We start from the raw sequence: 27,343 nt of genomic DNA on the forward strand, positions 1-27,343 counted from the left end.
TTTGGTTTCGGTTCCTTAAAGGGACCTAGGCCCCTAGGGTGACCAGATGTCCCGATTTTATAGGGACAGTCCCGATTTTGGGGTCTTTTTCTTATATAGGCTCCTATAACCCCCCACCCCCGTCCCGATTTTTCACACTTGCTATCTGATCACCCTATAGGCCCCAATCCTGCAAACTCTTAAGTGTGCGAATAATTTTACTCTCCCCAGTAGTCCCATGGGAGTGTTTGCAAGACCTGGCCCAATATTCCATCTGGATTAGGCCCGACATTGCATAATAATTATTTTTAAAAGGTCTGACAAAGCCTCACGTTAACGGACATGCATTCATGATTTTTTTTAAAAAATCAAAATTTGATTTAGGTGAAAAAAATCGTTGACACCTCTTGTGATTTTATTTAAAGTCCCAGGTCCTGGAGTCAGATGATTATCTGAGCATCTCAGCTTTCATTAAAAAAAAAAAAGTTTGCAAATGTGACCTGAGTGCACCCTGAAAGCTCAAAACTCCAGCAGACAAATAAAAAAAAAACACACCCATATGTGTTGTTTTAAAAATAAATCTTATTTTTTTCAACCAATCACATGGGTGTTCTGCTGGACTCCTGATTGTTTAATGTTTTGGGTTGGCAATATTGTGTAATCCTTCCCCCAGAGATTGAAACAATGTAGGAGGGGCCAGGAGAATCTGAAAGTGAAACTAGAGTGAAACTAACAAATAGTTAAACTGATGGGAGCAACTAAAGGTTCTTACATGGTGAAAGAAAATGTGGATTTGAAAAATCCTTTCATTTGGCAGTAATCGAAGACGTTATTCACAGAGGTAGGACATTTTGTAAGAGTATTTTTAGGCTAGCTGGGCCACGCTAAAAATGAGACTGTAACTTTGTAAGATTTTAGGCCCCAGTCCTACAATTGGATGTACATAGAGGGAATCTTGCAGCTGCGTTGAGCCCTGTTGAAATCAATGGAGGCCCGCAAGAAGTGCAGGGCTCTCTGGGGCGAGATAGTTGCAGGACTGGGGCCTGGTTTGGCTTGCACAATCTGTTTAACGCTTTATGTGCTGATCGTTGTTATCATGTGTGTAAGCGCAGGGCCCAGTGCACCTCAGTCAGGTGGAAGAGCAATTCAAATGTAATTTATTTTCCCTTGTTTTTCATTATAGAAAAAAAGTATTTAATAAACTGGGCTTTTGTTTCCAGAAACTAAAGCCTGCCTTAAAGCTGAGCAAGGCTGAAGTGGGACTTGTCAGCTTGGATTTATTTTTGCCCAGCTGTTTGAGCAGAAAAGTTTCTGGGGTGACTGCAAAAAAAAGCTCGGGGGGGGGGGGAAATGGTAAATGGGGGTGGAGGGGCAGAGGGGGGTGGGTTTGGGCTTGCAAAACCAGCAGCAGTCTGGAACCAGGGCTTTTTTTATTGGACCCACAGAAGCTCCGTGGGGGTTCACGGAAAAGGCTCCTGTTTATGGGCCCATCTCTAGCTTTTAATGAAAGCAAACATGCTTTTTTGGTGCTGTCTATAGTGTAGAACAGAGCGCGTGGAGAAGAGAGGGAGTTGGATTGTAAATGGTGGGGCAAGGACCATCTTCTTGTTCTGTTTGTATAGCGCTGGCACAAGGGGCTCCTGGCCTGTGCGTGGGGATTGTAAACGCTACCTGCGGCACTAGAAATGCTAATACCTCAGCAGCAATCCGATCAATGGATTAAACCCAGGGTGTGAGTCTCCTCTTAGACTGGTTCCAGTGGCTGTACCCGGCTTTACACTGGGTGAGAGCAAAGCAAGAATGGCTCTGGCTTGCAGCACTGATGGAACTGGGATCTTGAGCTGTGCAATCGCCTTGGACTTTGGAGTGTAAGGAAAAGGCTGCACCCTAAGTCCTGAGCAGCCTGGGGGGCAGGGTTTGGGGTGCAAGGGCCCGATCCTGCAGATGCCCCACGGCTGGGCGCGCAGGGGTCCAGCCCCAAGTTTTGCTGGTACCCTGGGGGGGGGGGGCTGCCCCCCTCCCTGCTGCCCCCGGCGAGAGGCGGCTGCCTGCGGGCCGTCCTAGAGCGGGGCAGGGGCTGCGGCGGGATTGGCCGGCCGGGCGGGCGGACTCAGGCTGCGCCCACCCCAGTGCCACTGAGCGCAGAGCCAGGGCGGAGCAGGCTGCGGCGGCCGGAGCTGGGGGGCAGTGCAGAGGTAGGGCCCGGGCGGCGGCCGGCCGGGGCGGGGAGCGCACGGGGTAGCCTCCCCCGCTCCCCGCATGTTTACTTGGGGCTGGGCAGCTGGAGCCGGGAGCGCCCAGGGGCCGCGTGGGGGGCCTGGCACTGCTCTGCCCCCCCCCCCCGGGCACGGCCCCGATCCGAGCGCGCCGGACTCCTCAAGCCGGGCTGCCCCCAAACTCCTGCCCGACCCCCTGAGACCTGCACTTACCCCTGATCCGAGCGTGCTCCTGCCTACCCCACGTACCCCGACCCCTAACGGGACCCCCACCCAGCCCTAGAGACCTGCACTTCCCCCAATCCAGGCATGCGCCTTCCTCCCACCTCTCACCCCATACACGCTCCTACTCTCATGCACCCCCAAGAAGTGCAGTTACCCCTAACTCCCCACCCTCCCTGCACTTCTCCTTACCCCGACCTTCAGCCCCCCCCACATCCTCCTCCTCCCCATGCCAGGCTACTGCCAATGCCTGCCCCATTGCACCCCACTGACCCCTAGCCCCCCACTCTAGACACCCTCCTACCCCCATGTATCCCACCCACCCCTCTTACTCCTAGCCAATCTAGACTGCCCTCATTCCCACACTTACCCTTACCCCCACGGACCCCTAACATCCATACCTCTTCACCCCCCCCCACTTCCCCCAACCCCTGCCTCATACACATGCCTACTTCCACCCCCTCCCTCATTCCCACTCACCCAGACACCCCACTTCTAGCCTCCACAGTACCGACATACCCCAGACCCCCTTGTTTAGCTCCCTTTCACCTCTGCTAAACCCAGCGGCCAACTTCTTCCCTTATCCTCGTCTGCAGAAGGGGATACTGAGGCACAGAGAGACTAAGTGGATTGCCATAGTGTCACAGTGGGACAGCTGTGAATAGAACCCAGGAGTCCTGACTCCCAGTCCTTGTAGTACAGGGGTGGGCAAACTATGGCCCGGGGGCTGCATCCAGCCCTCCAGATGTTTTAATCCAGCCCTCGAGCTCCCGCCGGGGAGTGGGGTTTGGGGCTTGCCCTGCTCCAGCACTCCAGCTGGTGAGTGGGATTGGGGGCCAGTCCCACAAGCAGCTCTAGCATCCTCTTGTCCCTAGCGCTAACTGCCTCCCGCCACAGATACCATGGCAGCTCCTCCTGGGCACGGTGGCACAATGCTGCCTTCCAAAGCTCCCAGGGTACTTGCTGTCATGAGGAACGATCCCAGGTGGGGATTCTGGCTGCTTCCCCGTGTTGGTGGCACCATGTCTAGCAAGTTAAGCCGCTGACGTCAGGCAGAGCTTTGGTAGGGACGTGCCTGTGTGTGGATGTGGTGCTGTGGCTTTGGAATGAATCTTGACTGGGGAAGCTTTGAAAGCCCAAGCCAACGCTCCCCTTACACATACAGGTCTAGATTCAGCCCTGCTGCATACAGCTGCTTCATTGGAGATGGTGGAGTCATGCCAGGGGGAAATTTGGCCAGTACATTTGATGACAAAGTCTATTCACAGCTGTTCAGGATGGCCATTTTATCCCTTTCCCCTGTGCATCCTCTCTCCTTCCTCACAGGGCCCCGATACCCCAGCAGATGGACATCATGTTGCCTGAGGGAGACTCTAAAAGGACAGGGGAGAAGGTCAGAGGCCAGGATCCCGGGGAGCATCCTTCAGTCACACTCTTCCGAGAGTACCTGAGGCTCAAGACAGTCCAGCCCGAGCCCAACTATGGTAAGGAGGCTGGTTCCGTTTCTTTTACCAGGACAAGCTGCTGAGGCAGCATGAGCACTGGGGGAGGGTTACGCCGCCAGCCAGCAAGGGAGATGGCCAGACAACTGGCTCGCTGCTGCGACGGCCAGTGGCAACGTTCTTGCCTCACATGCTGGGCACAAAGCTCTCAGCACCCTTCTGGAGCGTCGCTGGGCTCTTGTTCCCAGCTGCTCTCCTGCAGAAGACGGGACAAGGGTGCCACCCTGTATCGTCTGACGAGGAATCCACGATCATCTGGTAGAACCACTTAGTTCTTAAAACCATCCCCTCCCTGCAAAGACACCTGCTCGTGGGTGGAAGCGAGTTGGTGGCTGTGAATCCAGAGGAGTCCATGTCACCCAAACCACCCCTACCATTGGCTCTGCTTGGCCTCCTCGCAACTGGCCAAAGGTGGAGTTGGGCCATGGGGGCTGAAGTGTCCTGCCTCGCCAGCTCAGGGCTCAGGCCCGTGCTCAGTGCAATGTGCGGGAAGCTGGATAGCATTGCTGCTGCCTGTGCTGGGTCCACCTGGTGCAAAGCCTGAGACCTCCATCGCTGATGGCATGTGAATGCTGAAAATATTAAGTGTTGGGGGAGGGGGTGAAAACCCACTTCATCAAAGAACCAAAATTACCAGCCAGATGTTCAAGCTTAAAAAGAAGACAGCAGTCAAAATGGAGTGGGCGGGGCATTGGGGAAGGGGTGGGAGTGGGCGGGGCAATTCACATTGAAATTGTATGCTAATCTCTCCGACACTGGTGGAAAGTTCCCTGAACCTTGGCAAATGAGCGGCTCCCTGGAGGCAGAAAGAGTCCTAGTGAGACTTGTTAGTGATCGTGCAACCCAGCCAAGAGGCCTCACAGCTCATGCTGGCCTCTAGAATGGGAAACTCCCTGGTAATGTGAAATGGGGACTGAAATTCCAGCCTGTGGAACAGCCTTCCTTGAACAGCGCCTTCTGCTGCCCCTGGGATTTGGGAACCTCCTTGCAGGAGCTGCTACACCACCTGTCTCACCCACAGCTGGGATGATGCTTAGACTGATTCTCTACTGCATCACACCTTGTCATTCATGCCTGGGCAAAGTGGATGGAAAATGTGGCCAGATCAGACCCCTCCACCCCCCACTCACTCACACTGGTCTGTCTGCCTAAGAGGCACGTGGCTGCTCTTTGGGCTCAGCTACTGCACAAAGTCCACATTTCGGAGCTCTCTTCCACATGGGGCCACATCTCCCCCTTGTTCCAAACGTTAATCAGTCACAGAGTAGATGGATTTGAATCTTGGGTCCAACAACAGCATCTGCCCAGTCCGTGAGCCAACAGAGTTAAGACAGATGATCTTTTTATAATGTGGTTTCCCCCTGTTGGAGTTGGCTAGCCAAACCCAGTTGAAGCTATTTTAGCTGGTGCTGTATTAATCCTCATATTGGATGGACTGGGAGCTTTAGTTTCATATCGAGTGAAATACAGTTCTCATTAAACCAGCATGTAACATGGCTGTGGGTTAGTAACTGAGTGTGTGTGTGTGTGTGTGTGTGTGTGTGATTGTGCATGCATGTGTCAGAGGAGATGCCTTCCAAGGGTCTGATCCAAAGCTCATTGAAGTATTATTTACCCCTTCTCGTAACACAAGAATTAGGGGTCACAAATGAAATTAAGAGGCAGCAGGTTTGAAACAAACAAAAGGAAGTATCTCGTCACACAACTCACAGTTAAGCTGTGGAACTCTTTGCCAGAGGATGCTGGGAAGGCCAAGACTATAACAGGGTTCAAAAAAGAACTCCCCTTGCTGTACTGAGGGTCTAGTGAAGACACAGGCCTGACCTGCGCTAGAAAATCAGGTCGGCTTAACTACGCCGCGCAGGGATGTGAAAAATCCACACCCTGGAATGGTGTTGTGTAGCCGACCAAACCCCCATTGTAAACAGTGCTAGGTCCACAGAAGAATACTTCTGTTGACTTCCCTATCGCCTCCTGGGGAGGTGGATTACCTTTGCTGATGGGAGAACCACTTCCGTTGGCGCAGGTGGTGTCAGCTAAAGGAGCAGAGGGGGCATATGGGGCGAAGGGGAGAAGCAGCAGGGATTAGGGGCCTGACAAAATCCTGAGAACCTGGGGGGCTAAAGTCTATTAAATATGTTCAACGTCTCTTTAAAGCCTTTGCTCTATTATTTGTAAGTCCTCCTCCTAACTGCTTTCCTAGTGGCAGATTATGATTGTGCTGCAGCTGCAGCAGCACCTGAGGCCCCAGCCAGGGATCAGGAACTTCTTGTGCTAGGCGCTTTACAGAGTGGAAAGCTGAGCCTTGCCGTGTTATGTGGCAGATCTCTGAGCCGTGGCAGAGGCTGTATGAGTAGATTGTTGATGGTAGGCCTGCTAATACATCCATTCTTGGGGCTTAGTACTGCAATCGTGTTCCGTTACTGACAGCGCTGTGCTGGGAGTTGTGTGCTTGGCTGTATAGACCGGGCACTTGCCTATCGACCGCATAGACTGCGTGCCATATTATTCACCAGGTTGGAGCCTGGGCATGACGACCTTTGTGCAGTCTGCGCTTCTGACGTTCTTGCAGCACTGCTGCTCCAAAGGGTTCCCCCTTGTGGCAAGGGGCCTCTGGAGATGAGACGGGAGGGGCTAGAGTGTGGAGACAGCCCCTTCCTAGTGCAGGATGGGGATTCCCGGATGGGAGAGATGCAACAGGTGCAAGGAAACAGCAAGGGGATTCCAGCTGAATGTCTGTAACTTTCCTGCTTTCTCCCTCTCTCAGATGTGGCTGTGCGGTTCCTGGAGCGGATTGCAGCTGAGCTTGGCCTGGGGTGTCAGAAAGTGGAGGTAGGAAAAGTGAACCCACCCACTCCTCTGCCCCCACGGTGAAATTCATTCCCGATCTGTCCGAGCCTGAAACCACCAGGGGGTGTCTGGGGTGCCCTCCGCTAGGCATCCTCTGTACAGCACAGCTCCAGTCACGGTGCTTCCGCCAGTACTGCCAGGTGGCAGATGTTTCCGCACCAGGTCCCGCCTCAGAGACACTCCCCTTTACCATGTGTCTGGGCTCGTTCGCCTCAACGAGCGCTTTTGTATCTGCTTTTGCTGCATGAGTTAGAAACGTAATGCATCCCATTCACTGGGGAGCCGTCTTCCTGCCAGAGAGGTCTGGGTTGCTCACCTTACCCCTTTCCAATGCTAAAGTGGCACTGACAGTGCTATAGCCTGGGATCCTCCGGGAGGATCCCAGCAAACCAGGGAATGATTGAGTAAATTGTTCAGCGGTTCCCATCTAAAAAGAATTGGTGGGTCTCAGCCAAGTTCTCAGTGGACGTGTCCTCATTACCAAATTCAGCCTTGCAATGAGCACTCCTTGGTACCCCTGTGGGCACTGCCAGGGTGGACGTCCCTTGCCCTTGGCGGTCCTTCCAGATCTGGGCTGAAGGCCATTGGCAGCAGCATGGAGCTGGCCTGCACTGCTTGTGCCAGACTCATTCTTTGGGTAACCAAAGGACTCCTGTCTGCAGATGCCGGTCTTTCAGTTGCAATTAATCCCCGTAAAGACGGCTAGAGCGACCTGAGCATGTCGCATTGGAATCCATCCCACCTGCACCCATGGAAGAGTCACCTGGTCATTAGTGTCCTCCGGCGTGGAGTGAATACATGGGTCACCACCAGTAGCGTAGCTAGGGAGAGAGTGTCCGCTCCCCCACTGAGCACAAGTGGCGCCTTGTCAATTTCTTGGCGCCTTTTTACTCACCCGGGGGAGCGATTAAAAAAAAAAAAGGCGCCACCTGCTGCAGCACTTTTATTTTACTCACCCGACAGCGCTCCGGGTCTTCGGTGGCGGGACCTTCACTCTCTCCAGGTCTTCGGCGGCATTTCGGCAGCGGGACCTTCAGTGCCACGGAAGACACCCGGAGCGAGTGAAGGGCCCGCCACCGAAGACCCAGAGCACCCAGTGGGTGAGTAAAAGCACCGCAGTGGGTGGTGCCTTTTTTTTTTATTGCTCCCCCTGTTCCCTCCACCTGGCTACGCCACTGGTCACCACCAGGAGCTAAACCTCAGCCTTGTTGGGTAGAGCGAAGCGTAGGTCCGTCCTAGATACACCAGGACAGAGTCTGACCTCAATTACCCCAGTGCAAGTCTGGAGATGGTGGAGTCGCTCCATATTTCCACTGGTGAGACCAGCAGTTGGCCCTTTATCTGCTCCGTGGTGCACTCCATGTGCTTTGTCCCAACCTGCACTGTCCAGTGTAGACATAAAACAGTATCGATATTAATAATTAGACCCGTGAGTCCTCCCGCCAGCACACCCTCTGGCCCCTACTCCAGAGATTCACTGTGCTGCATTGGCAAGTACCTGTAGGACTGGGAAGAGGAGCCCTCCCATGCGTGGCACTCTAGCTGGCTCTAGGGGGAGCTCTGGGCAAGGAGAGGCTACCCTCTCTGACCCTTGATTCTTGATCCTTGCATTGGGAGTCCAGGACAGGCCAGGGTGCTGTTTGTTTGCCCTCCGTTCATAGCAGCAGAGACCCTGCGAAATGTGACGATGCGAGCGGTTGTTTCCATTGGTGTACAAATCCCTTGCTGTCGGTAATCCCCTGCAGACGTGGCCAGCCCATTAATCTGCTATTACAGGTTCTCGGTCTATTTTTGAGTCGATCCATCCCGACTGTATGTGCTGTAATTAGACTGGGACTTAGCAAGGTCACATTCCTCCGAGGAGGCCTGGGATGACATGACTTTCTCTGTGACTTGTCCCAGCTTGTCGGCGCAGGAATCCCGACCGGCAGAAACTTGGGTTAGGAAAAACGTGGGGAAGTTCCCTGAAGACAGGATCTCGGTTGTGTGTGTGTTGGCTAGATCCCCAGAGCCATTCAGAGATGCAGAGCGTGCCTGGATTTCAATAGTTTTAGTGATTGCTGAGCCCATATTCTTTCAAGGCCTCCTGCCACTGGCATTTGCTGTTGAATTTTTTTACTGAGATTCCATAGCCCTCATCAGTTTTGTCTAGTGTTCTCTGGGGTGGCCCAGATCAGTGTTTAAGGACCCTTGCTTGGGGTTTTGGATGGTTCCGGGGGTACAGAGCGTTCCCTGCTTGTTCACCAGCTCCTGTGGTAACACGCTACCCTTCTCTAGCGCTTCTCATTCCAGGCACAGCAATCCAGGGTGTTGCTGTCCAGTGACTCTTCAGTGAAATGAAATGGGGGGTCTTGGTGCAGTTCCTAGTGGACCAAGAACCCAGGAGCTCCTTGCTTTTGGGTCACCCTTTTGGGGTTCAGCTTATCTGCAGCTTCTGGCATCCTTGCTCAGGTTGAGGGTTTGCCTCCCTGACCTCTGCAGCTATGAGTCCCACACGCTGACCCTGCCCAGTGGGAAGAAGTGTTTCCTTTTGATTGGGTGCCCGTTTATCAGCCATTAATCAAGTGACTCCGCTGTGTTCTCTCGATCCAGGGCAGCTCGGAAAGGAGGAAGAAATCCCCTTCCGGGTCTTCAAGCTCCCAGCTGCATCATTTGGATATGGCTTGGGAGCCCTCCGTAGTTGAGATGTCTTTATGGGAGGCGGTTGCGTCCTGCCTGGGATCTCTCGATCCAGTTGCTCGGAGGGCCCCATCGCCATCCGAGTGCCTCGCAGTTACCGATGGATTTATTCCTTGCAGCACCCCTCTGAGGCAGGGAGTTGTAATCCCAATAGCACAGATGGGGAGCTGAGGCACTGGGGAGATGCAGCAACTTGACCAAGGTCACTCAGGAGTCTGTGGCAGAGCTGGGAATAGAGCCCAGGTCTCCTGGTTCCCAGTCCAGTGCCCTGTCTGTGAGACCCTCCTTCCTCCCTCCTAGAAGGGAGAGGAGTCTCTTGTCCTTTGAAATCTGCTCCCTCCCAGGCGAAACAACCCCTCCCTTTGCAACATGTTGTATGCGAACCCCGCTGCCCCTCCCCTTCCTCCCCACCCAGGGGCTGCTCCGTCAGCTCCTTCTGTCTCCCAGCTTCCCTGACCCACAGCAGGGTGGAGCATGCCCTTCCGCTGTAACAGACTCCCTTTTGCTTCGCAGGTGTGCCCGGGCCGGGTTGTCACCATCATGACCTGGCAGGGCACGGACCCGCAGCTCCGCTCCATCCTGCTGAACTCGCACACAGATGTCGTGCCGGTATTTGAGGTGAGGGGCTGTGTGTGTGTGGGGAGGGGCTCACAGCTGGGATTTGGCTGCTGCCCATGGGTGGGCAGGGGGCGGTTATTTGTCCAGAGGGGAAATGGGAGTGTCCCTCTGCAGAGTGTTTCTCAGCAGCTCAGGAGGATGCCCAGGGGCACTGCTGGGCCGGAGGGAGACCTGGGCCGTCTCTGCTGAGGACCTGCGGCGTGTCAATGCCATCTGCACCCTTTGTTAATGCAAACACAGCGCCACCTACAGTAGAATGCGGGGAACTGTGAGCCTTTGTCAGGTTTCAGAGTAGCAGCTGTGTTAGTCTGTATCCGCAAAAAGAACAGGAGTACTTGTGGCACCTTAGAGACTAACAAATTTATTAGAGCATAAGCTTTCGTGGACTACAGCCCACTTCTTCGTCAGGATTGCTGTTGCAGGCAGTGGGGTCTGCCCAGGGAAAACGCCTTCCGCTTCCATTTGGGGCTGCCCCTTCCCTCACCCTCGCTGTGTGCTAATTTTCAAGCTGAGAGACTGGTTTGATCCAAGGCCCCATTTAGCCCTTCGCCTCTCTGCTGCGATGGAAAAAGATGCTCACTGGGATAGTGCTGCCTTTGGAGCCAGTCACCTTATTATTTTAAAATTGTCTCCATTGTGCACGGGACTCCCTCGTTTGCTTCTTGCACTGCGGCTATCAAGTTCTGATGCTTGCCCCTTGATCAGAACCCTGGCTTGACTGGATGTATTCTCCAGGAGGGATCTCTGGCGCTCACCATCCACCACCACAAACTTCAGTTGCTACCTTTTATTATTTTGGGGGTTACTTACTATGAAGTCCTGTTTTCCTATGGGCTGCATTAGGCTCTCACTGTACTCGATTAGACGTGCACCTGCTCTTTGTAATGGGTGTGTTGGAGTCCAATTTGTCCTGAGAAGCCCCACTGCGGGAGGCCCCGCTATTTTGTTGAAATTGCACAGGGCATTTCCTGTTAACATGGTTGCATGCGTGGGGGTTGGTCTTGTCCATTATTGCTTTCCTATCCCTTCAGATCTGGACAGAGGCGTGTTGGCAGCAGTGCGTCGGAGAAGCTTGTCCTGCAGCTGCCCATACTGTGCCTGTCTTGCCCTTCGGTCTCCAGCACTGTCAGGCTGGCATTAAATCACACTCCCATCCCTTTTGCCCCCTCCCACATCATCTACCTCCTAATGGCTGAGGTGCCACCTAGCACATCAGCCCTGTTTGATGCTTCATCCCTCCAAACCAGGCCTCTCTCCATCTCCCAAACAGGGTGCTGTCCCTTTCTTTTATGGGGATGGGGATCAGGTGCGGGGAGATCAGCTTCCTGTCCTGCCCCTCTCCTCCATGGAAAAGTCAGGACGCCATGCTGGGAGCCAGCCGGACTGTGCTCATGCCCTCCAGCAGCGCCTGCTCCCCATGGGGAACCCTTTTGTGACACTCAGTGCTGGTTTCTTCCCTGCAGGAGCACTGGACCCACGACCCTTTCGAAGCCTTTAAGGACTCTCAGGGTAACATCTACGCCCGCGGGGCCCAGGATATGAAGTGTGTCTCCATCCAGTGAGTGCAGCCGGCCTCCTCCATTCTCTGTCTTGTCTTAGTTCTCCATTGCCTCTCTGGGGCAATCGAATGGAGCTGAACGTCCCCCTCTGCACACAGCTCCATCCCTCTTGACTCATGCTCGCTATGAACCCTCGGGCCAGATCCTGATCTTGGTTACACTGGCATAAATCTGGAGGAACTCCCCTGAGCTCAGTGGGCAGGTGTTCTGGAATTGTCCCATGCTGGGCGTCTTGCCCCTGGCTGTGCAGCTGCTGGTCACAGCTGGAAACGGGTGACTGGGCTAGGTAGGCTGGGCCGGTCTGGCAATCCCTGCCAATAGCTGCGTGATGCAGTAGACATTGGAGATCCTGAAAGCTCAGCAGATGCCTCTTATTGTTGAGGTCTTTATATATTGTCCCAGCTTGTATCTGCCTGGACATATAACTAGCACAGGGCTGGGGGGCTCTGCTCCCTGCATTGGCTGACTGGAGTGGCCAAAGCTCCGTGACACCTGCCCCCCATTCCTGGACACCCAATATGTTACCTGCTCCACACTTAGGTCCCTTAATCTTTGGCTGATATCAGGTGCGGGAAAACCAGGGGGTGCTGGTGCTGGCTGCAATCTAAGGGTGCAGCTCCGTCCATGCATCTTACGCCTGGCCTGGAGCACTGCCTGAGCTCAAGGTTCTTGCAGGTACCTGGCACATCCAGCATCCTGACCAGTCTCTCCCTGTTCAGGTACATCGAGGCCATTCGGAGGCTGAAGGCCGAGGGGAAGCGCTTCCCCCGAACAATTCACATGACATTCATGCCCGGTAAGTGACTGGCCGCTCTTCATGGCCAGCTGGTTGCGAGCAGCGGCACCGGAGGCAGCAAACAGGGCGGCTAACAGGGGAGTTTGAGAGGGAGTTCTCATTGGAGGAGAAGAGCCTGCAGGGGCTGGGTGCTGGGAGGGACGCCGAGCCCTGAGTTGGGGGCGGGGCTTGGCTGATTAGGGGGCCCATAAAAGCGGCCGCCCAGCCAGGCAGCGGCACCGGAGGCAGCAAACAGGGCGGCCAACAGGGGAGTTTGAGAGGGAGTTCTCATTGGAGGAGAAGAGGCCTGCAGGGGCTGGGTGCTGGGAGGGACGCCGAGCCCTGAGTTGGGGGCGGGGCTTGGCTGATTAGGGGGCCCATAAAAGCGGCCGCCCAGCCAGGCAGCGGCACAGCTGCGAGCAGCGGCACCGGAGGCAGCAAACAGGGCGGCTAACAGGGGAGTTTGAGAGGGAGATAAAGGGGGAGGTAGGAGGGTGCGGCGTGTTGTGTGCTCAGCGTCCCCAGTGCTGTGGGCAGAGACTGCAGCAGCCATGAGCCAGGCAGCAGCAGACAGAATGCAGATGGCTGCATGTGGAAGCTGTGGTATGTATATGGTCATAGCAGGGGAGCTGGAACAAAGGTATGTATGTATGAAGTGTCGCGTCATAGTGTTACTGGAGGAAAAGATTAAGGGGCTGGAGATGCAGGTAGATACCCTGGTGGAGTTTAGGTGGGGGTTTGAGCAGCTGATGGAGGACAGGCAAGGCGGGGCTGAAGGGGAATGCTCTAGGGTGCAGGAGGAGGTAGAAGTAGACGACCGTGAGAGGGGAATGGAAGGGGGAGAACAAGGGAATTGGAAGTATGTGACTGTGAGAAGCAGGCCAAGGAAAAGGAGGGCTAGTGAGGGGGGAATAGAACTCAGGAACAGGTTTGGGTGTTTGGACAACGAGGTGGAGGGGTAGCAGGTGGTGACGGAAGGTGGGAGGGTGAGGAAGAAGAGAAGAGCGGCTAGTCCATTAGAGAGAGGGGAGGTGTTGATGGAGACAGCGCAAGACCTGGGCCCCCAGAGGATAGAGGAAGGCACAAGGGGGAGCACAAGAGAAGATAGGAACAGACATAGGTCAGGACTAGAGGGATCAGAGACTAGATTACTAGATCGCACTGTTGCCAAGAGACGACAGGTATATGTTATTGGAGACTCTTTACTGAGGAGATTGGACAGGCCTGTGACCAGGGCGGACCCAGAGAACAGAAGGGTGTGCTGTCTCCCTGGCGCAAAGATTCGCGATGTGGACCTGCAGTTAAAAAGGATCCTAAAAGGAGCAGGTAAGAACCCCTTGATAATCCTTCATGTAGGAACGAATGATACGGCTAGGTTCTCGTTAGAGAGAATCAAGGGAGATTATGCAAGGCTGGGGAAGATGCTCAAGGAGATAGAGGCTCAGATTATCTTTAGTGGGATACTGCCTGTTCCAAGGGAAGGGCAGCAAAGGGCTGATAGGATTGTGAGGATAAATAGTTGGCTAAGGGAGTGGTGCTATAAGGAGGGCTTTGGGATGTATGGCCACTGGGAGGCTTTCGGGGACAGACAGCTGTTCTCGCGGGATGGACTTCACCTGAGTAGGGAGGGAAATAGACTTCTGGGAGGGAGGCTGGCTCATCTTATCAAAAGAGCTTTAAACTAGGAAGTTTGGGGAGACGGTTGGGAGATGTACAGTTAATCTCCACACCAGATTCCAACATTGAAATGGTGAGTGAGATAAGAGGAGATATGGCCGGGGAGATGAGATTGGACATAAGAAGGATAGGGGGGAAGGACACAGAGAGGCCTGTAACATATAGTGTTACTAATGGGAGACAGGCTAAACGACATACATTAGGGTGCTTATACACCAATGCGAGAAGCCTAGGTAATAAAATGGAGGAATTGGAGCTCTTGGTCCGAGAATTGCAACCGGATATCGTAGGAATAACTGAAACGTGGTGGAATGGCAGTCACGACTGGAATACAGGTATGGAGGGGTATGTGCTGTTTAGGAAAGACCGGAACACAGGTAAAGGTGGCGGGGTGGCATTGTATGTCAATAGTGAGATAAGCTATAAAAAAATAATAGTTGATGGAATAGATAACACGGAATCCGTCTGGGCGATACTTACACTGGGTAAAAGGACTACTAGAGCCTCCCTGGGGATAGTGCTTGGGGTGTGCTATAGACCGCCGGGATCAACCCAGGATATGGATAAAGAACTATTCAATGTGTTTAGAGAAGTAAATACTAATAGGGACTGTGTAATTATGGGGGACTTTAACTTCCCAGATATAGATTGGGGAACAAACGCTAGTAGCAGAATATGGACCCTGGACTTCAGAAAAGCAGACTTTGACTCCCTCAGGGAACAGATGGGCAGGATCCCCTGGGAGAATAACATGAAGGGCAAAGGGGTCCAGGAGAGCTGGCTGTATTTTAAAGAATCCTTATTGAGGTTGCAGGAACAAACCATCCCGATGTGTAGAAAGAATAGTAAATATGGCAGGCGACCAGCTTGGCTAAACAGTGAAATCCTTGCTGATCTTAAACGCAAAAAAGAGGCTTATAAGAAGTGGAAGATTGGACAAATGACCAGGGAGGAGTATAAAAATATTGCTCAGGCGTGCAGGAGTGAAATCAGGAAGGCCAAATCACACTTGGAGTTGCAGTTAGCAAGAGATGTTAAGAGTAACAAGAAGGGTTTCTTCAGGTATGTTAGCAACAAGAAGAAAATCAAGGAAAGTGTGGGCCCCTTACTGAATGAGGGAGGCAACCTAGTGACCGAGGATGTGGAAAAAGCTAATGTACTCAATGATTTTTTTGCCTCTGTCTTCACGCACAAGGTCAGCTCCCAGATTGCTGCACTGGGCAGTACAGCATGGGGAGAAGGTGACCAGCCCTCTGTGGAGAAAGAAGTGGTTCGGGACTATTTAGAAAAACTGGACATGCACAAGTCCATGGGGCCGGATGCGCTGCATCCGAGGGTGCTAAAGGAGTTGGCGGGTGAGATTGCAGAGCCATTAGCCATTATTTTTGAAAACTCATGGCGATCGGGGGAGGTCCCAGATGACTGGAAAAAGGCTAATGTAGTGCCCATCTTTAAAAAAGGGAAGAAGGAGGATCCGGGGAACTACAGGCCAGTCAGCCTCACCTCAGTCCCTGGAAAAATTATGGAGCAGGTCCTCAAGGAATCAATTATGAAACATTTAGAGGAAAGGAAAGTGATCAGGAACAGTCAGCATGGATTCACGAAGGGGAAGTCGTGCCTGACTAACCTAATTGCCTTCTATGATGAGATAACTGGCTCTGTGGATGAGGGGAAAGCAGTGGATGTGTTATTTCTTGACTTTAGCAAAGCTTTTGATACTGTCTCCCACAGTATTCTTGCCACCAAGTTAAAGAAGTATGGGCTGGATGAATGGACTGTAAGGTGGATAGAAAGCTGGCTAGATCGTCGGGCTCAACGGGTAGTGATCAATGGCTCCATGTCTAGTTGGCAGCCGGTTTCAAGTGGAGTGCCCCAAGGGTCGGTCCTGGGGCCGGTTTTGTTTAATATCTTTTTTAATGATCTGGAGGATGGTGTGGACTGCACTCTCAGCAAGTTTGCAGATGACACTAAACTAGGAGGCGTGGTAGATACACTAGAGGGTAGGGATCGGATACAGAGGGACCTAGACAAATTAGAGGATTGGGCAGAAAAAAACCTGATGAGGTTCAACAAGGACAAGTGCAGAGTCCTGCACTTAGGACGGAAGAATCCCATGCACTGCTACAGACTAGGGACCGAATGGCTAGGTAGCAGTTCTGCTGAAAAGGACCTAGGGGTCACAGTGGACGAGAAGCTGGATATGAGTCAACAGTGTGCTCTTGTTGCCAAGAAGGCTAACGGCATTTTGGGCTGTATAAGTAGGGGCATTGCCAGCAGATCGAGGAACGTGATCGTTCCCCTTTATTCGACATTGGTGAGGCCTCATCTGGAATACTGTGTCCAGTTTTGGGCCCCACACTACAAGAAGGATGTGGAAAAATTGGAAAGAGTCCAGCGGAGGGCAACAAAAATGATTAGGGGTCTGGAGCATATGACTTATGAGGAGAGGCTGAGAGAACTGGGATTGTTTAGTCTCCAGAAGAGAAGAATGAGGGGGGATTTGATAGCAGCCTTCAACTACCTGAAGGGGGGTTCCAAAGAGGATGGAGCTCGGCTGTTCTCAGTGGTGGCAGATGACAGAACAAGGAGCAATGGTCTCAAGTTGCGGTGGGGGAAGTCCAGGTTGGATATCAGGAAAAACTATTTCACTAGGAGGGTGGTGAAACACTGGAATGCGTTACCTAGGGAGGTGGTGGAGTCTCCTTCCTTGGAGGTTTTTAAGGCCCGGCTTGACAAAGCCCTGGCTGGGATGATTTAGCTGGGAATTGGTCCTGCTTTGAGCAGGGGGTTGGACTAGATGACCTCTTGAGGTCCCTTCCAACTCTGATATTCTATGATTCTATGATTCTATGATTAGCAATAATAGGGCTCAGATGTTCCTAGATGTGCTTGCTGATCATTTCCTTCATCAAGTGGTAGCCGAACCGACGAGGGGGGAGGCCATTTTAGATTTGATTTTGGTGACTAGTGAGGACCTCGTTGAGGAAGTGGTAGTAGGGGACAACTTGGGCTCCAGCGATCATGAGCTAATCCGCTTTAAACTAAACGGAAGGAGTAACAGAATTAAATCAAAGACTAGGGTTTATAATTTTAAAAAGGCCAATTTTAACAAACTAAGGGGAATGGTAAGGGAAATGGATTGGGCAAACGTATTAATGAATCTTAAGGCAGATAAAGCCTGGGATTACTTTAAGTTTAAGATGCATGAGTTTTCAGAGGCCTGTATCCCGAAAAAGGGAAAAAGATTACTAAGCAAGAGATTTAGACCGAGCTGGATGAGCGACCGACTCAAAGGGGCGATTAGGAAGAAACAGAAAGCATACAAAGAGTGGAAGAGGGGAGGGATCAGTAAGGAAACTTACCTTAGTGAAGTCAGAGAATGTAGAGATAGAGTGAGAAAGGCCAAAAGCCGTGTAGAGTTGGACCTAGCGAGGGGAATTAAAAGCAATAGTAAGAGGTTTTACAGCCACATAAATAGGAAGAAATCAAAGAAGGAAGAAGTAGGACCGCTGAAGACTATAGCCGGAGATGAGATTAAAGATAATCTAGGCATGGCGCAATATCTCAACGAATATTTTGCATCGGTGTTTAATGAGGCCAATGAAGGTATTAGGGATACTAGCACCGTGGCAGAGGGGCAAACAGAATGGGGGATTACCGTATCCGAGGTAGAAACAAAGCTCGAACGCCTTAATGGGGCTAAGTCGGGAGGACTGGATGATCTTCATCCGAGAATATTGAAGGAATTGGCGCGAGAAATAGCAGGCCCATTAGCGATAATATTTAATGAATCTGTAAACTCGGGGGTTGTTCCGTTAGACTGGAGAATAGCTAATGTGGTTCCTATTTTTAAGAAAGGGAAAAAAAGTGATCCGGGTAACTATAGGCCTGTTAGTTTAACATCTGTAGTGTGCAAGGTGCTGGAGAAAATTCTGAAAGAGAAACTAGTTGAGGACCTTGAGGTTAATGGCAAGTGCGATAATTTACAACATGGTTTTACGAAGGGCAGATCGTGCCAAACGAATCTGATCTCCTTCTTCGAGAAAGTAACGGACTTATTAGATAAGGGAAATGCGGTGGACCTAATATACCTGGATTTCAGTAAAGCGTTTGATACTGTACCCCATGAGGAATTATTGGTTAAGCTGGAAAAGATGGGGATCGATATGAAAATCCAGAGGTGGATAAGGAATTGGTTAATGGGCAGAATGCAGCGGGTCGTATTGAAGGGTGAACTGTCAGGTTGGAGGGAGGTTACCAGTGGAGTTCCTCAGGGTTCGGTTTTGGGCCCCATTTTATTTAATCTATTTATAACTGACCTCGGAATCGATTGCAGGAGTGGACTGATAAAGTTTGCGGATGATACGAAGGTGGGAGGCGTTGCCAATTCGGAGGAGGATAGGGATATTCTGCAGGGAGACTTGAATGAGCTTGTGAATTGGAGTATCAGAAATAGGATGAAATTTAATAGTGAAAAGTGTAAGGTGATGCATTTAGGGATGACTAACAACAATTTTAGTTACAAGCTGGGGACGCATTGGTTAGAGGTAACGGAAGAGGAGAAGGACCTAGGGGTTCTTGTAGACCGAAGGATGACTATGAGTAGACAATGTGACGTGGCGGTGAAAAAAGCCAATGCGGTCTTGGGATGCATTAGGCGAGGTATATCTAGTAGGGATAAGGAGGTGCTGCTTCCGTTGTACAAGGCGCTGGTGAGACCTCATTTGGAGTACTGTGTGCAGTTCTGGTCTCCCATGTTTAAAAAAGATGAACTCAAATTGGAACGGGTGCAGAGAAGGGCCACTAGGATGATCAGAGGAATGGAAAACCTGTCGTATGAAAGGAGACTAGAGGAGCTCGGGCTGTTTAGTCTGACAAAACGAAGGCTGAGGGGGGATATGATTGCTCTCTTTAAATATATCAGAGGGATAAATACCAGGGAGGGAGAGGAATTATTCCAGCTTAGTACTAATGTGGACACGAGAACGAATGGATATAAACTGGCAGTGGGGAAGTTTAGGCTTGAAATTAGACGAAGGTTTCTGACCGTCAGAGGGGTGAAATATTGGAACGGCCTTCCAAGGGAAACGGTGGGGGCGAGGGACCTGTCTGGTTTTAAGATTAAATTAGATAAGTTTATGGAGGGAATGGTTTAATGGTAAAACATAATTGGTGGGGAATACCGAGCAATAGCAGGTAAATAGTATAATGACTAACAAGGGTCAGGCTGGAGACTCTTGCCTACATGCTCGGGGTCTTACTGATCACCATATTTGGGGTCGGGAAGGAATTTTCCTCCAAGGTAGATTGGCTGAGGCCCTGGAGGTTTTTCGCCTTCCTCCGCAGCATGGGGCAGGGATCGCTAGCAGGAGGGTTCTCTGAAAATTGAAGTCACCAAGACACAGGATTTGGGACTTCATCAGCAGAGTCAAGGGAAGAGTAGGGACGGTATTGTGGCCTGCAGCATGCAGGGGGTCAGACCAGATGATCATAATGGTCCCTTCTGACCTTAAAGTCTATGAGTCTAAAGTCTATGAGTTTGGCTGGAAGGGGTGAGAAGGTGGGGCTAGAGATGGGAGCTGCCCCGCCTCTTCCTTAGCTTTGGGACTCCCCTGACCAGTGCGTTCCTGGGAGTGAAACACATGGAGAAACCAAGCGCATCAAGCCTTGAGCATGTTCATGGGTGGGAGTAAAGCATGTTGAGCTCCTGGCCTGGAAAGCACTGTCCAGGTCCAGGCCCTGACATGTCCTCCTCACTCACTGTTCAGCCCTGCTCCACAGACTTTCTTGCATTTAAGGCAGGCTGGAGTGGGTGACTCTGTGCCAGGCTCTAGGCTCTCATGGGGAGCTTTGGCAAGGCAGCGTGAGAACGCTGCGGAAGGAGGTGGAGAAGAGCAGGGAACTGTTACTTGCGGTAGGTTGGAGAGATTGCAGACCCCAGTTCAGTCCCACTGATGCCTGCTGCGTTTGGCAAAGCACTGATGGTGGCCCTTCCTCCCACTGCTCCAGCATTACCCTCACCCCCGCTTTCTAAACTCTCGCCATGAGCTGAGTAGTTCCCATGAGATGGCAGACAGCTGGGGCCTGGAAATGCCAGCATTGGGGAAAACAGCTACTTTCCCCCGCCTTGCATCAGTCGCAAGCTGGCTGCTGTGGGATTTGGACTGGCCAGAAGCTGCCACTGATCCTGGTCTGCCATGGGGTGCTCTGGCTGTGCCACTAGCTGGGGTGAAAGGGAGGCTTGGCTCAGCCGTGGGGCCCAGCAGAACTTGGCGGCCACTAACTCTGTGCCCTTCCCCTGAGCACAGACGAAGAGATCGGGGGCTTCAAGGGCATGCAGCTGTTTGTGAAGCGGCCCGAGTTCCAGGCTCTCAACATTGGCTTCGCCCTGGATGAAGGTGCGACTCCCTGGGTGTGATGGCGGAGGAGCCAGTGGGAGTGCTCTGTGCGAGGGGAGGGCGGGCAGGGAGGGACTAAGCTGTGCCTTGGCGGCCGGCCCCTCTGCAGAGATGAGCTTGGCCCCCTGGCCATTAGGCGGTAGATGGGCTGAGATGCATGAAGGGTTGGTGGTGGGGATAAAGGCGGCGTCCTGCGTAGGCATGTTCCCTCAGCCCAGGGCCCAGCCTCGCACCCTGTCTTGGCAGGTACTTGTCTCATGGGTGAAGGATGTTGAGTGGCTGGGTCCTCTGCACTCATGGTGACTGATTGGGGCAGGGCTGGGGATCTGGAGATTTCCCCCCAGGCCCTAAATGGCAGCCAGCAGCTCCCCTGTTGCATTGCCACGGCAGCAGCTGGCAGTGGCTGCCTGGCTCCCACTCCGCCACAGCGACCTGTCTTCTCTTTCCCTCCCCCAGGCCTGGCCAACCCGACGGACACCTTCACTGTGTTCTACGGGGAGAAGTGCGTCTGGTGTGAGTAGGGTCCAGGGCATGTCCCCTTGTTTTGTTTCTGTCTAGCTGTGCGTTTCTAACATACCCATCATTGTGGTGTCTGGGTGCCAGGCTCACCCACTCTCTCCCCTCTCTTCTAACACGTCTCCCCCTCTCGGCACTTGCAGGGATTAAAATCAAATGCGAGGGGAACCCAGGCCATGGATCCCAGTTCGTTGAGAACACCGCTGCTGAGAAGTTGGTAAGAGAGGGCGCCCTCTTCTGGGGGGTGAGGGGCTTGCAGTGCCACCCACCCTGGCTTCACCCACCTGCCCTCTCGGCAGGAAGGGCAAGTGAGTGTGACAGAGAGTGAATTGCAGTCCTCTTGCACCAAGGGAGAGACCATCAGCTTCTCTCTAACAAGGAATGGTGTAGAGTTCCCGGGTGCAGGGGAGATCCCTGCCATTCCAATCCCAGCCTCTGCCAGCAGGGGGCACTATGAGGAGTGGGGCAGGAGCACTGGCTTTGGGGGGAGCTCCTGGCTACGTCAGCCCCAGCCTCTCTGTCAGAGCGCCCCTTGTGGCTCCTGTGTGGGGGCTGGTTGGTTTGTTTCTGGGCAGCCCTGGGTGAAGGGCAGAGCTGCTTGTCCTGATGGTGCAGGCATCTGGGAGAGCCGGGATGTAGCTATAATACGCTGGTCAGGACACTGACACCCCCTGTTCCCACCACAGAACAGAGTGATCACCTCCCTCCTGCAGTTCAGAGAGAGTGAGAAGCAGAGGTAAGAGGCAGCGCCGCATGAAACCTGTGGCTCGTTTGGTCTGCAGGGAGAAGGTGGACGTCCTAGCTCCAGAGGATGGGTTAGGGACACACACACAGGCCTGGGACTCAGGACTCCTGGGTTCTGTCCTCAGCTCTGCCATGGACTCCCTCTGTGTCCTGGGGCGAGTCATATCACTGCTCTGTGCCTCAGTTTTCCCATCTGGGAAATGGCTGTGATTATCCTGACGTGCCTCCTGGAGTGGGCGGGGCGTGAGGGTTCATACACTGATCTCAGTAGGGGGCTTTAAGATCCGGGCAGAGGACACAGGGAGCGTTATTGTGAGAGCAGGATCCAGGGCCTGGCTCCACGTGGCAGAGAGCGTGTCCGTCCCAGCGATCCACGCGTGTCCTGGCACTGTGTGTCAGTGCACGTGGATGTCACATTGATGGCCCCAGCCCAGGCGAGGCATATCTCTGGACCTAGCTCTGCCCTCCCCTTGGTCTGGGTGCAGAGTCCTTTCCCAGGGGAGTAGTTGGGGCTGAAAGGCTCCGACAGACACAGATCACAGACGCTGGGTTTTACCCCCCCCCCCCCTGCAGATTGAAGTGTGACGAGCACCTCACCACGGGCGACGTCACCTCCCTCAACATGACCATGCTGAGCGGGGGCGTCTCCTTCAATGTGGTGCCCTTGGAGCTGTCCGCCGGCTTCGACATCCGCATCCCGCCCACTGTCAACTTGCAGGTACGGTGCCCGCTATGGCAGGGGTCCCGTTCCCCCAGGGAGGGGGTGGGGTGCACATTCCCCCAGGTTTGGGGGAGATCTTGATCTGTCAGCCATCGCCACAGCAGTGCCCGCCAGAAGTCTAGATCTGACGCTGACTCGCTGCTAACGTCCCACAATGCATTGCATAGTTTCTGCAGTGCCTCTGGGGCAAAGCAGCAGCACAAAGGATTCTGGGAGGCATCAGAGAGGCAGAACAAGGGCTGATGGCGTGGACCTGAGAGAGAACCCCCCCTCACTCACGCCCCCCTGTTGGTTTGCCCCCTCTCCTGCAGGCATTTGAGGAGCAGCTCACAGCCTGGTGCCGGGCAGCTGGAGAGGGTGTCACCTACAAGTTCTACCAGGTATGGCATGGAACTGAGGAGCTGGGCTTGGAACCACCCCTTGAAATCTGCTTCGGTGTGTGTAACTTGGCTGGGCACCTCCATGCCCTCACCCTCCCTGTGCAGCCCATCCCAGATGGACCCCCACCTTCCTGCCCCACGCTGCCCCCGAGCCTCTTGGCCTCCCACCCCCCTTGCTCTGCCGCCACCCCAGCCTCCTCCCTCCATCCCCCACCAGGAAGATTTAACACTCTCCCCTCTTTCCTTTGGTGTAGAAATATATGGATCAGACAGTGACCTGCATCGAGGAGTCTGACCCGTGGTGGAAGGCATTCAGTGGGGCCTGCAGAGACATGTGAGTGTGACTCTCATGCAGAAAAGGACCTGGGGATTACAGTGGATGAAAAGCTGGATATGAATCAGCAGTGTGCCCTTGTTGCCAAGAAGGCCAATGGCATATTGGGCTGTATTGGTAGGTGCATTGCCAGCAGATCAAGGGAAGTGATTATTCCCCTCTATTCGGCACTGGTGAGGCCACACCTGGAGTATTGTGTCCAGGTTAGGGCCCCCCACTACAGAAAGGTTGTGGACAAATTGGAGAGAGTCCAGCAGAGGGCAACGAAAATGATCAGGGGGCCGGGGCCCATGACTTACGAGGAGAGGCTGAGGGAACTGGGGTTATTTAGTCTGCAGAAGAGAAGAGTGAGGGATTTGATAGCAGCCTTCAACTACCTGAAGGGGGGTTCCAAAGAGGATGGAGCTCGGCTGTTCTCAGTGGTAGCAGATGACAGAACAAGGAGCAATGGTCTCAAGTTGCAGTGGGGGAGGTCTAGGTTGGATATTAGGAAACACTATTTCACTAGGAGGGTGGTGAAGCACTGGAATGGGTTACCTAGGGAGGTGGTGGAATCTCCTTCCCTAGAGGTTTTTAAGGCCTGGCTTGACAAAGCCCTGGCTGGGATGATTTAGTTGGGGATTGGTCCTGCTTTGAGCAGGGGGTTGGACTAGATGACCTCCTGAGGTCTCTTCCAACCCTAATCTTCTGTGGTTCTATGACAAATGGCTATCCCCCCAGCCACGCTGCTGGCACAGTGCCGGCAGGCTGGGCTCATCTAGGGGCTTGGAAGCTCTGCAAAAGTGGATGCCTCTCAGCCAGGCCTGGGGTGCAGGGGCAAGCTAAACATGGTCCTCCCCAGCTCTGCCGCATGGGGTTGCCCTCTGTCCCTGCCTCCCCATCAGGCCCTGGCTCCCCGTGGCGGGGGAGAGAATAGCTGCACTGGGAGTGTGGCTCACCCGGGCTCTGTCTCTGTTGACAGGCACATTACGCTGAAGTGTGAGATCTTCCCGGCCGGCACAGACAGCCGCTTTATCCGAGCGGTGAGTGCTGGCGCCTCCCCCCGGTCTGCCTCCTTTCCTGCCCACTGCCCGTCCTGCAGGTTCTGGCTGGGTCTCCCTGGTTCTCCCATCCTCTCCTCCGGCCTCTTCCCCACCCCCTTTTTCTTTCTCTTGCTCTCTATCTTAATTTAATTGGTCTCTGACTCTGCTCCGTTATCTAGTGGGGATGGCCTTGGCCTGAGAGTCAGGACTCGTGGGTTCTATTCCTGCCCCTGCCACCGATTCCCTAGAGCAGGTTACGCCCCCTGCCTCAGTTTCCCCACCTGTAAAATGGGAACTGACCTGCTGTCAGGAAGTGCTTTGAGAGTCTCTGGCTAGCGCTGCTCTGTAAATGTTCTGTATTATTATCCTTCCCATTGGTTAACTGTATTACAGTAGTGCCTTGTGCCTGGCCCGCTACAAACATTGTTTCTTCTTAAGGAAACAGCGTCCTTGGAGCTTCAGCTAGGTCGGTCTCAGATATATGGGGGTGGGGGTATTGAGGCAGTGGGGCTGGGAAGGAGCCCAGGGTGGTTGAGGGGAAGCTGTTTTCCCAGCAGTGAGAATGTGGGGTCTGGGTGGTGCCAACCTGGTAAAAGAGAAGATCGCTGCCCACCTCTGCCCTGCCGCATAGGAGCCCCCCTGCTGGAATGAGCCAGACCTCCCACTGCAGACTCTGGCACGGCCCCCCGCAGTTCAGGCCAGCATGGGACAAGGGCCAGTGCCAGTGAAGGGTGGGAATGCAGTAATGCCGGGGCTGGCCAGGAGGGGGCACCACACAGGGTTGAATGTCAGTGGGGGGCGGGGAATACACAGCTTGATCTCCTGTTTGCAGGTGGCTCAGTCCAGCCCCACCCCCTCATTGGTTCCCCACTCCTTGGACCCCATATAGTTTGATACAGCTGCTAGGCTCTGTGTGGAGGCAGTGACTTCCCCTTTCACTGCTTTGCAGGCTGGTCACCCGGCCCTCGGCTTCTCCCCCATGAACCACACCCCGGTACTGCTGCACGACCACAACGAGTACCTCAACGAGCGAGTCTTTCTGCGGGGCATTGAGATCTACACCTGCCTCCTCTCCTCCTTGGCCAGCGTCCCCCCTCTGCCGGCGGAGGGCTGAGGGGCACAGCAGGAGGTGGGGGATACTAAAGTGAGAGACAGGGAGTGAAAATTCATGGGGGCAGTGGGCAATGGACATACAGGGGCTCGGGTAAGAAGCAGCTGCCTGGGGATGGGCAGGACTCCAGGATTCCTTGGTGGCAGCACCATGTGCAGAACTACCCAGCTGTGCCAGCCCAGAGGGGCAGGTGCCTGTTGTGTCCGGGGGAAGGGGAAGCTTGTGTCCCTGCCTGTGCTCCAGGTCCCCTGAGCCCATCCATGGAGCCTATGGAATTACACCCGGTGTCCAGCTTTCCAGCCCATGGCTCTGCAAGCTGAGGGAGGGGGGCTGCACCCGGGGGCACGACATGCTGGGCTTTCTCCCATTGCTTGCACTGGGGGGTGGGGAATACACCTCGAATGCCCCATGCCCCTGCCAGGCATTTACCTCTTCACCACATTGCAGCAGTAATGCAAGCCCTCCCCTCCCAACGGGGTAGGCCTGGGTCCTGGGGTCTATATGGGGTGGGGGGAGGGTTGCAGCTGTCCATTCCAACCCCTCCAAGGCCCCAGAGCCCCTCTCCCTGCTGCTCTTAGCCCCAGATCTCTGCAGAGCCACCCCCAGCCTCCAGGGATGGGCCAGGGCCATGGGGCACCCTCTGGGCAGCCTGCCCCTCCCTTGGGCCCCCTTGGCTCTCCCTGCTCCCAGGGCTAAGCATCACCACTTGCCCCAGGCAGAGCAGAGATCTGGAAGCGGGTGTAGCTGTGGGTGGGTGCAGGCATTGCAAGCAGGATGACCTAGCGGATAAGGCACTGGACTGGGGCTCAGGAGACCCGGGTTCCACTTCTGGCTCTAGCCCAGACTCCCTATGAGACCTTGGGTGAGTCAGCTGAACAATGTGTGCCTCCCTTCCCCGGATGATCATCCCCCCAGGCTCCTGGTGCGCTGCTCTCGGAGCCTTGGCTGGGCGATGCTTTGTACCTGCCGCCTACTGTCATTAAACCACCGGGGGCGGGGAGGTGGCAGGAAAGCAGCTGGGATGGCACCTCCTCCTGAGTGCCCCAGACTGTCACTGCCCAGCAAAGAGGGTTTGGGGCTAAAGCCAATTGCTGCGAAAGCTCCAGGCAGGAATCAGCTCTGAGCTGGCAGTGGCGAGTCTGGCTCAGCAGGGGTGGGTGTTTCCCAGCCATACTAGGGCTAGCAGCAGGGCTGTGGGGGGAGGGGGTGCCCAAGTCCCCTGTCTGTGTGACCATGCTATGAATTTTCATTCCCTGGGGCAGGAAAGCAGCTGGGATGGCACTTCCTCCCGAGTGCCCCAGACTGTCACTGCCCAGCAAAGAGGGTTTAATTGCTGTCTTAATGAATCACTACATTGGTGAATGCAAATCAGAGCACAGTGCCTGGATAGGCTGCTGCACGTGGCAGCCTAGAGTCCCAGGCCGGAGGACTGGCCCCATCTCAGGGGGTGGAGAAATATCTTCTAGCACATCAGAAAGCCTCAATGGGGACTCGCGTTCCAGATCCCCATTCCCCAGCTCTCTGGCCTTGGCCCCATCACCCAGGCGGGAGCTTGCTGCGGTCAGGGGCCGGTGGCTACCAACAGGGGGTCGATGCTCAAGGACAATGTGCCGCCCTCACCCGCCTACCTGCAGCACCCCATTGCCCCTTTGTGAGCCAGTCATGGAGCGAGAGAAACCCTGATGTGCCAGGCCTCTGCCTGGTGGATGACTGGGCATAGGGAGGTTGGCATCCTGTTGGGGGATGGGACAGATTGCAAGGGGCAGGCTGCCAGCCTAAGACCCAGTGGGTAGGGTGGGCTGATGCTGAGCAGCTCCTTTGCTGGATCTGAGGAAAGTGGTGGGCCTGCAGAGGTCGTTCCTCATCTGTGTGTGGGGGGTCTGCCTACCCAAGCTCCCCCACCCCAGCGTTAACGCCAGTTTGGGCTGGGGGATCAGGTCTGGTTCTTTGCTGACCTTGTGCCAAAGCTGCCAGCTGTCGGTGTGTCTCTCCATGGTGCTTGTGATTTTACTAATTAAAGCCGTTTGATTGGAAAGAACA

At 54.0% G+C, this 27,343-nt stretch overlaps 1 protein-coding gene across 7 annotated transcripts; it reads left to right on the plus strand.

Annotated features, from left to right (window-relative positions):
• The first annotated feature begins 661 nt into the window (after positions 1–661).
• ACY1 (aminoacylase 1) lies at positions 662–27,343 on the plus strand. 7 transcript variants are annotated; one of them, XM_005285258.4, is made up of 15 exons: positions 662–820; positions 3,744–3,901; positions 6,687–6,751; positions 9,962–10,066; positions 11,530–11,624; positions 12,345–12,421; positions 20,386–20,475; positions 20,932–20,988; positions 21,135–21,208; positions 21,678–21,727; positions 22,309–22,453; positions 22,768–22,836; positions 23,091–23,170; positions 24,132–24,192; positions 25,142–27,343. In XM_005285258.4, exons 2-15 carry the CDS (start codon positions 3,763–3,765, stop codon positions 25,304–25,306), a joined length of 1,272 nt encoding a protein of 423 aa, XP_005285315.1. In that variant the 5' UTR covers positions 662–820; positions 3,744–3,762; the 3' UTR covers positions 25,307–27,343. The 7 variants fall into 7 exon arrangements, 6 of the variants coding, with proteins under 6 accessions (XP_005285315.1, XP_042717713.1, XP_042717714.1 ...); XR_010589132.1 differs by lacking the exon at positions 662–820 and adding an exon at positions 1,765–1,847 and having other exon boundaries at positions 23,091–23,287; XM_042861779.2 differs by lacking the exon at positions 662–820 and adding an exon at positions 1,765–1,847.

The sequence above is a fragment of the Chrysemys picta genome, chromosome 7 (assembly GCF_011386835.1).
Source record: "Chrysemys picta bellii isolate R12L10 chromosome 7, ASM1138683v2, whole genome shotgun sequence".
NCBI classification, from domain to species: domain Eukaryota; kingdom Metazoa; phylum Chordata; order Testudines; family Emydidae; genus Chrysemys; species Chrysemys picta.

Excerpts from the sequence above, each read along its gene's own strand:
- ACY1 (XM_042861779.2), top strand. The coding sequence starts at position 1,780 with ATGGCTCTGGCTTGCAGCACTGATGGAACTGGGATCTTGAGCTGTGCA. Across the intron at positions 22,454-22,767 it reads CGCCCACTGTCAACTTGCAG|GCATTTGAGGAGCAGCTCAC; the intron begins GTACGGTGCCCG and ends CCTCTCCTGCAG. Across the intron at positions 24,193-25,141 it reads ACAGCCGCTTTATCCGAGCG|GCTGGTCACCCGGCCCTCGG; the intron begins GTGAGTGCTGGC and ends ACTGCTTTGCAG.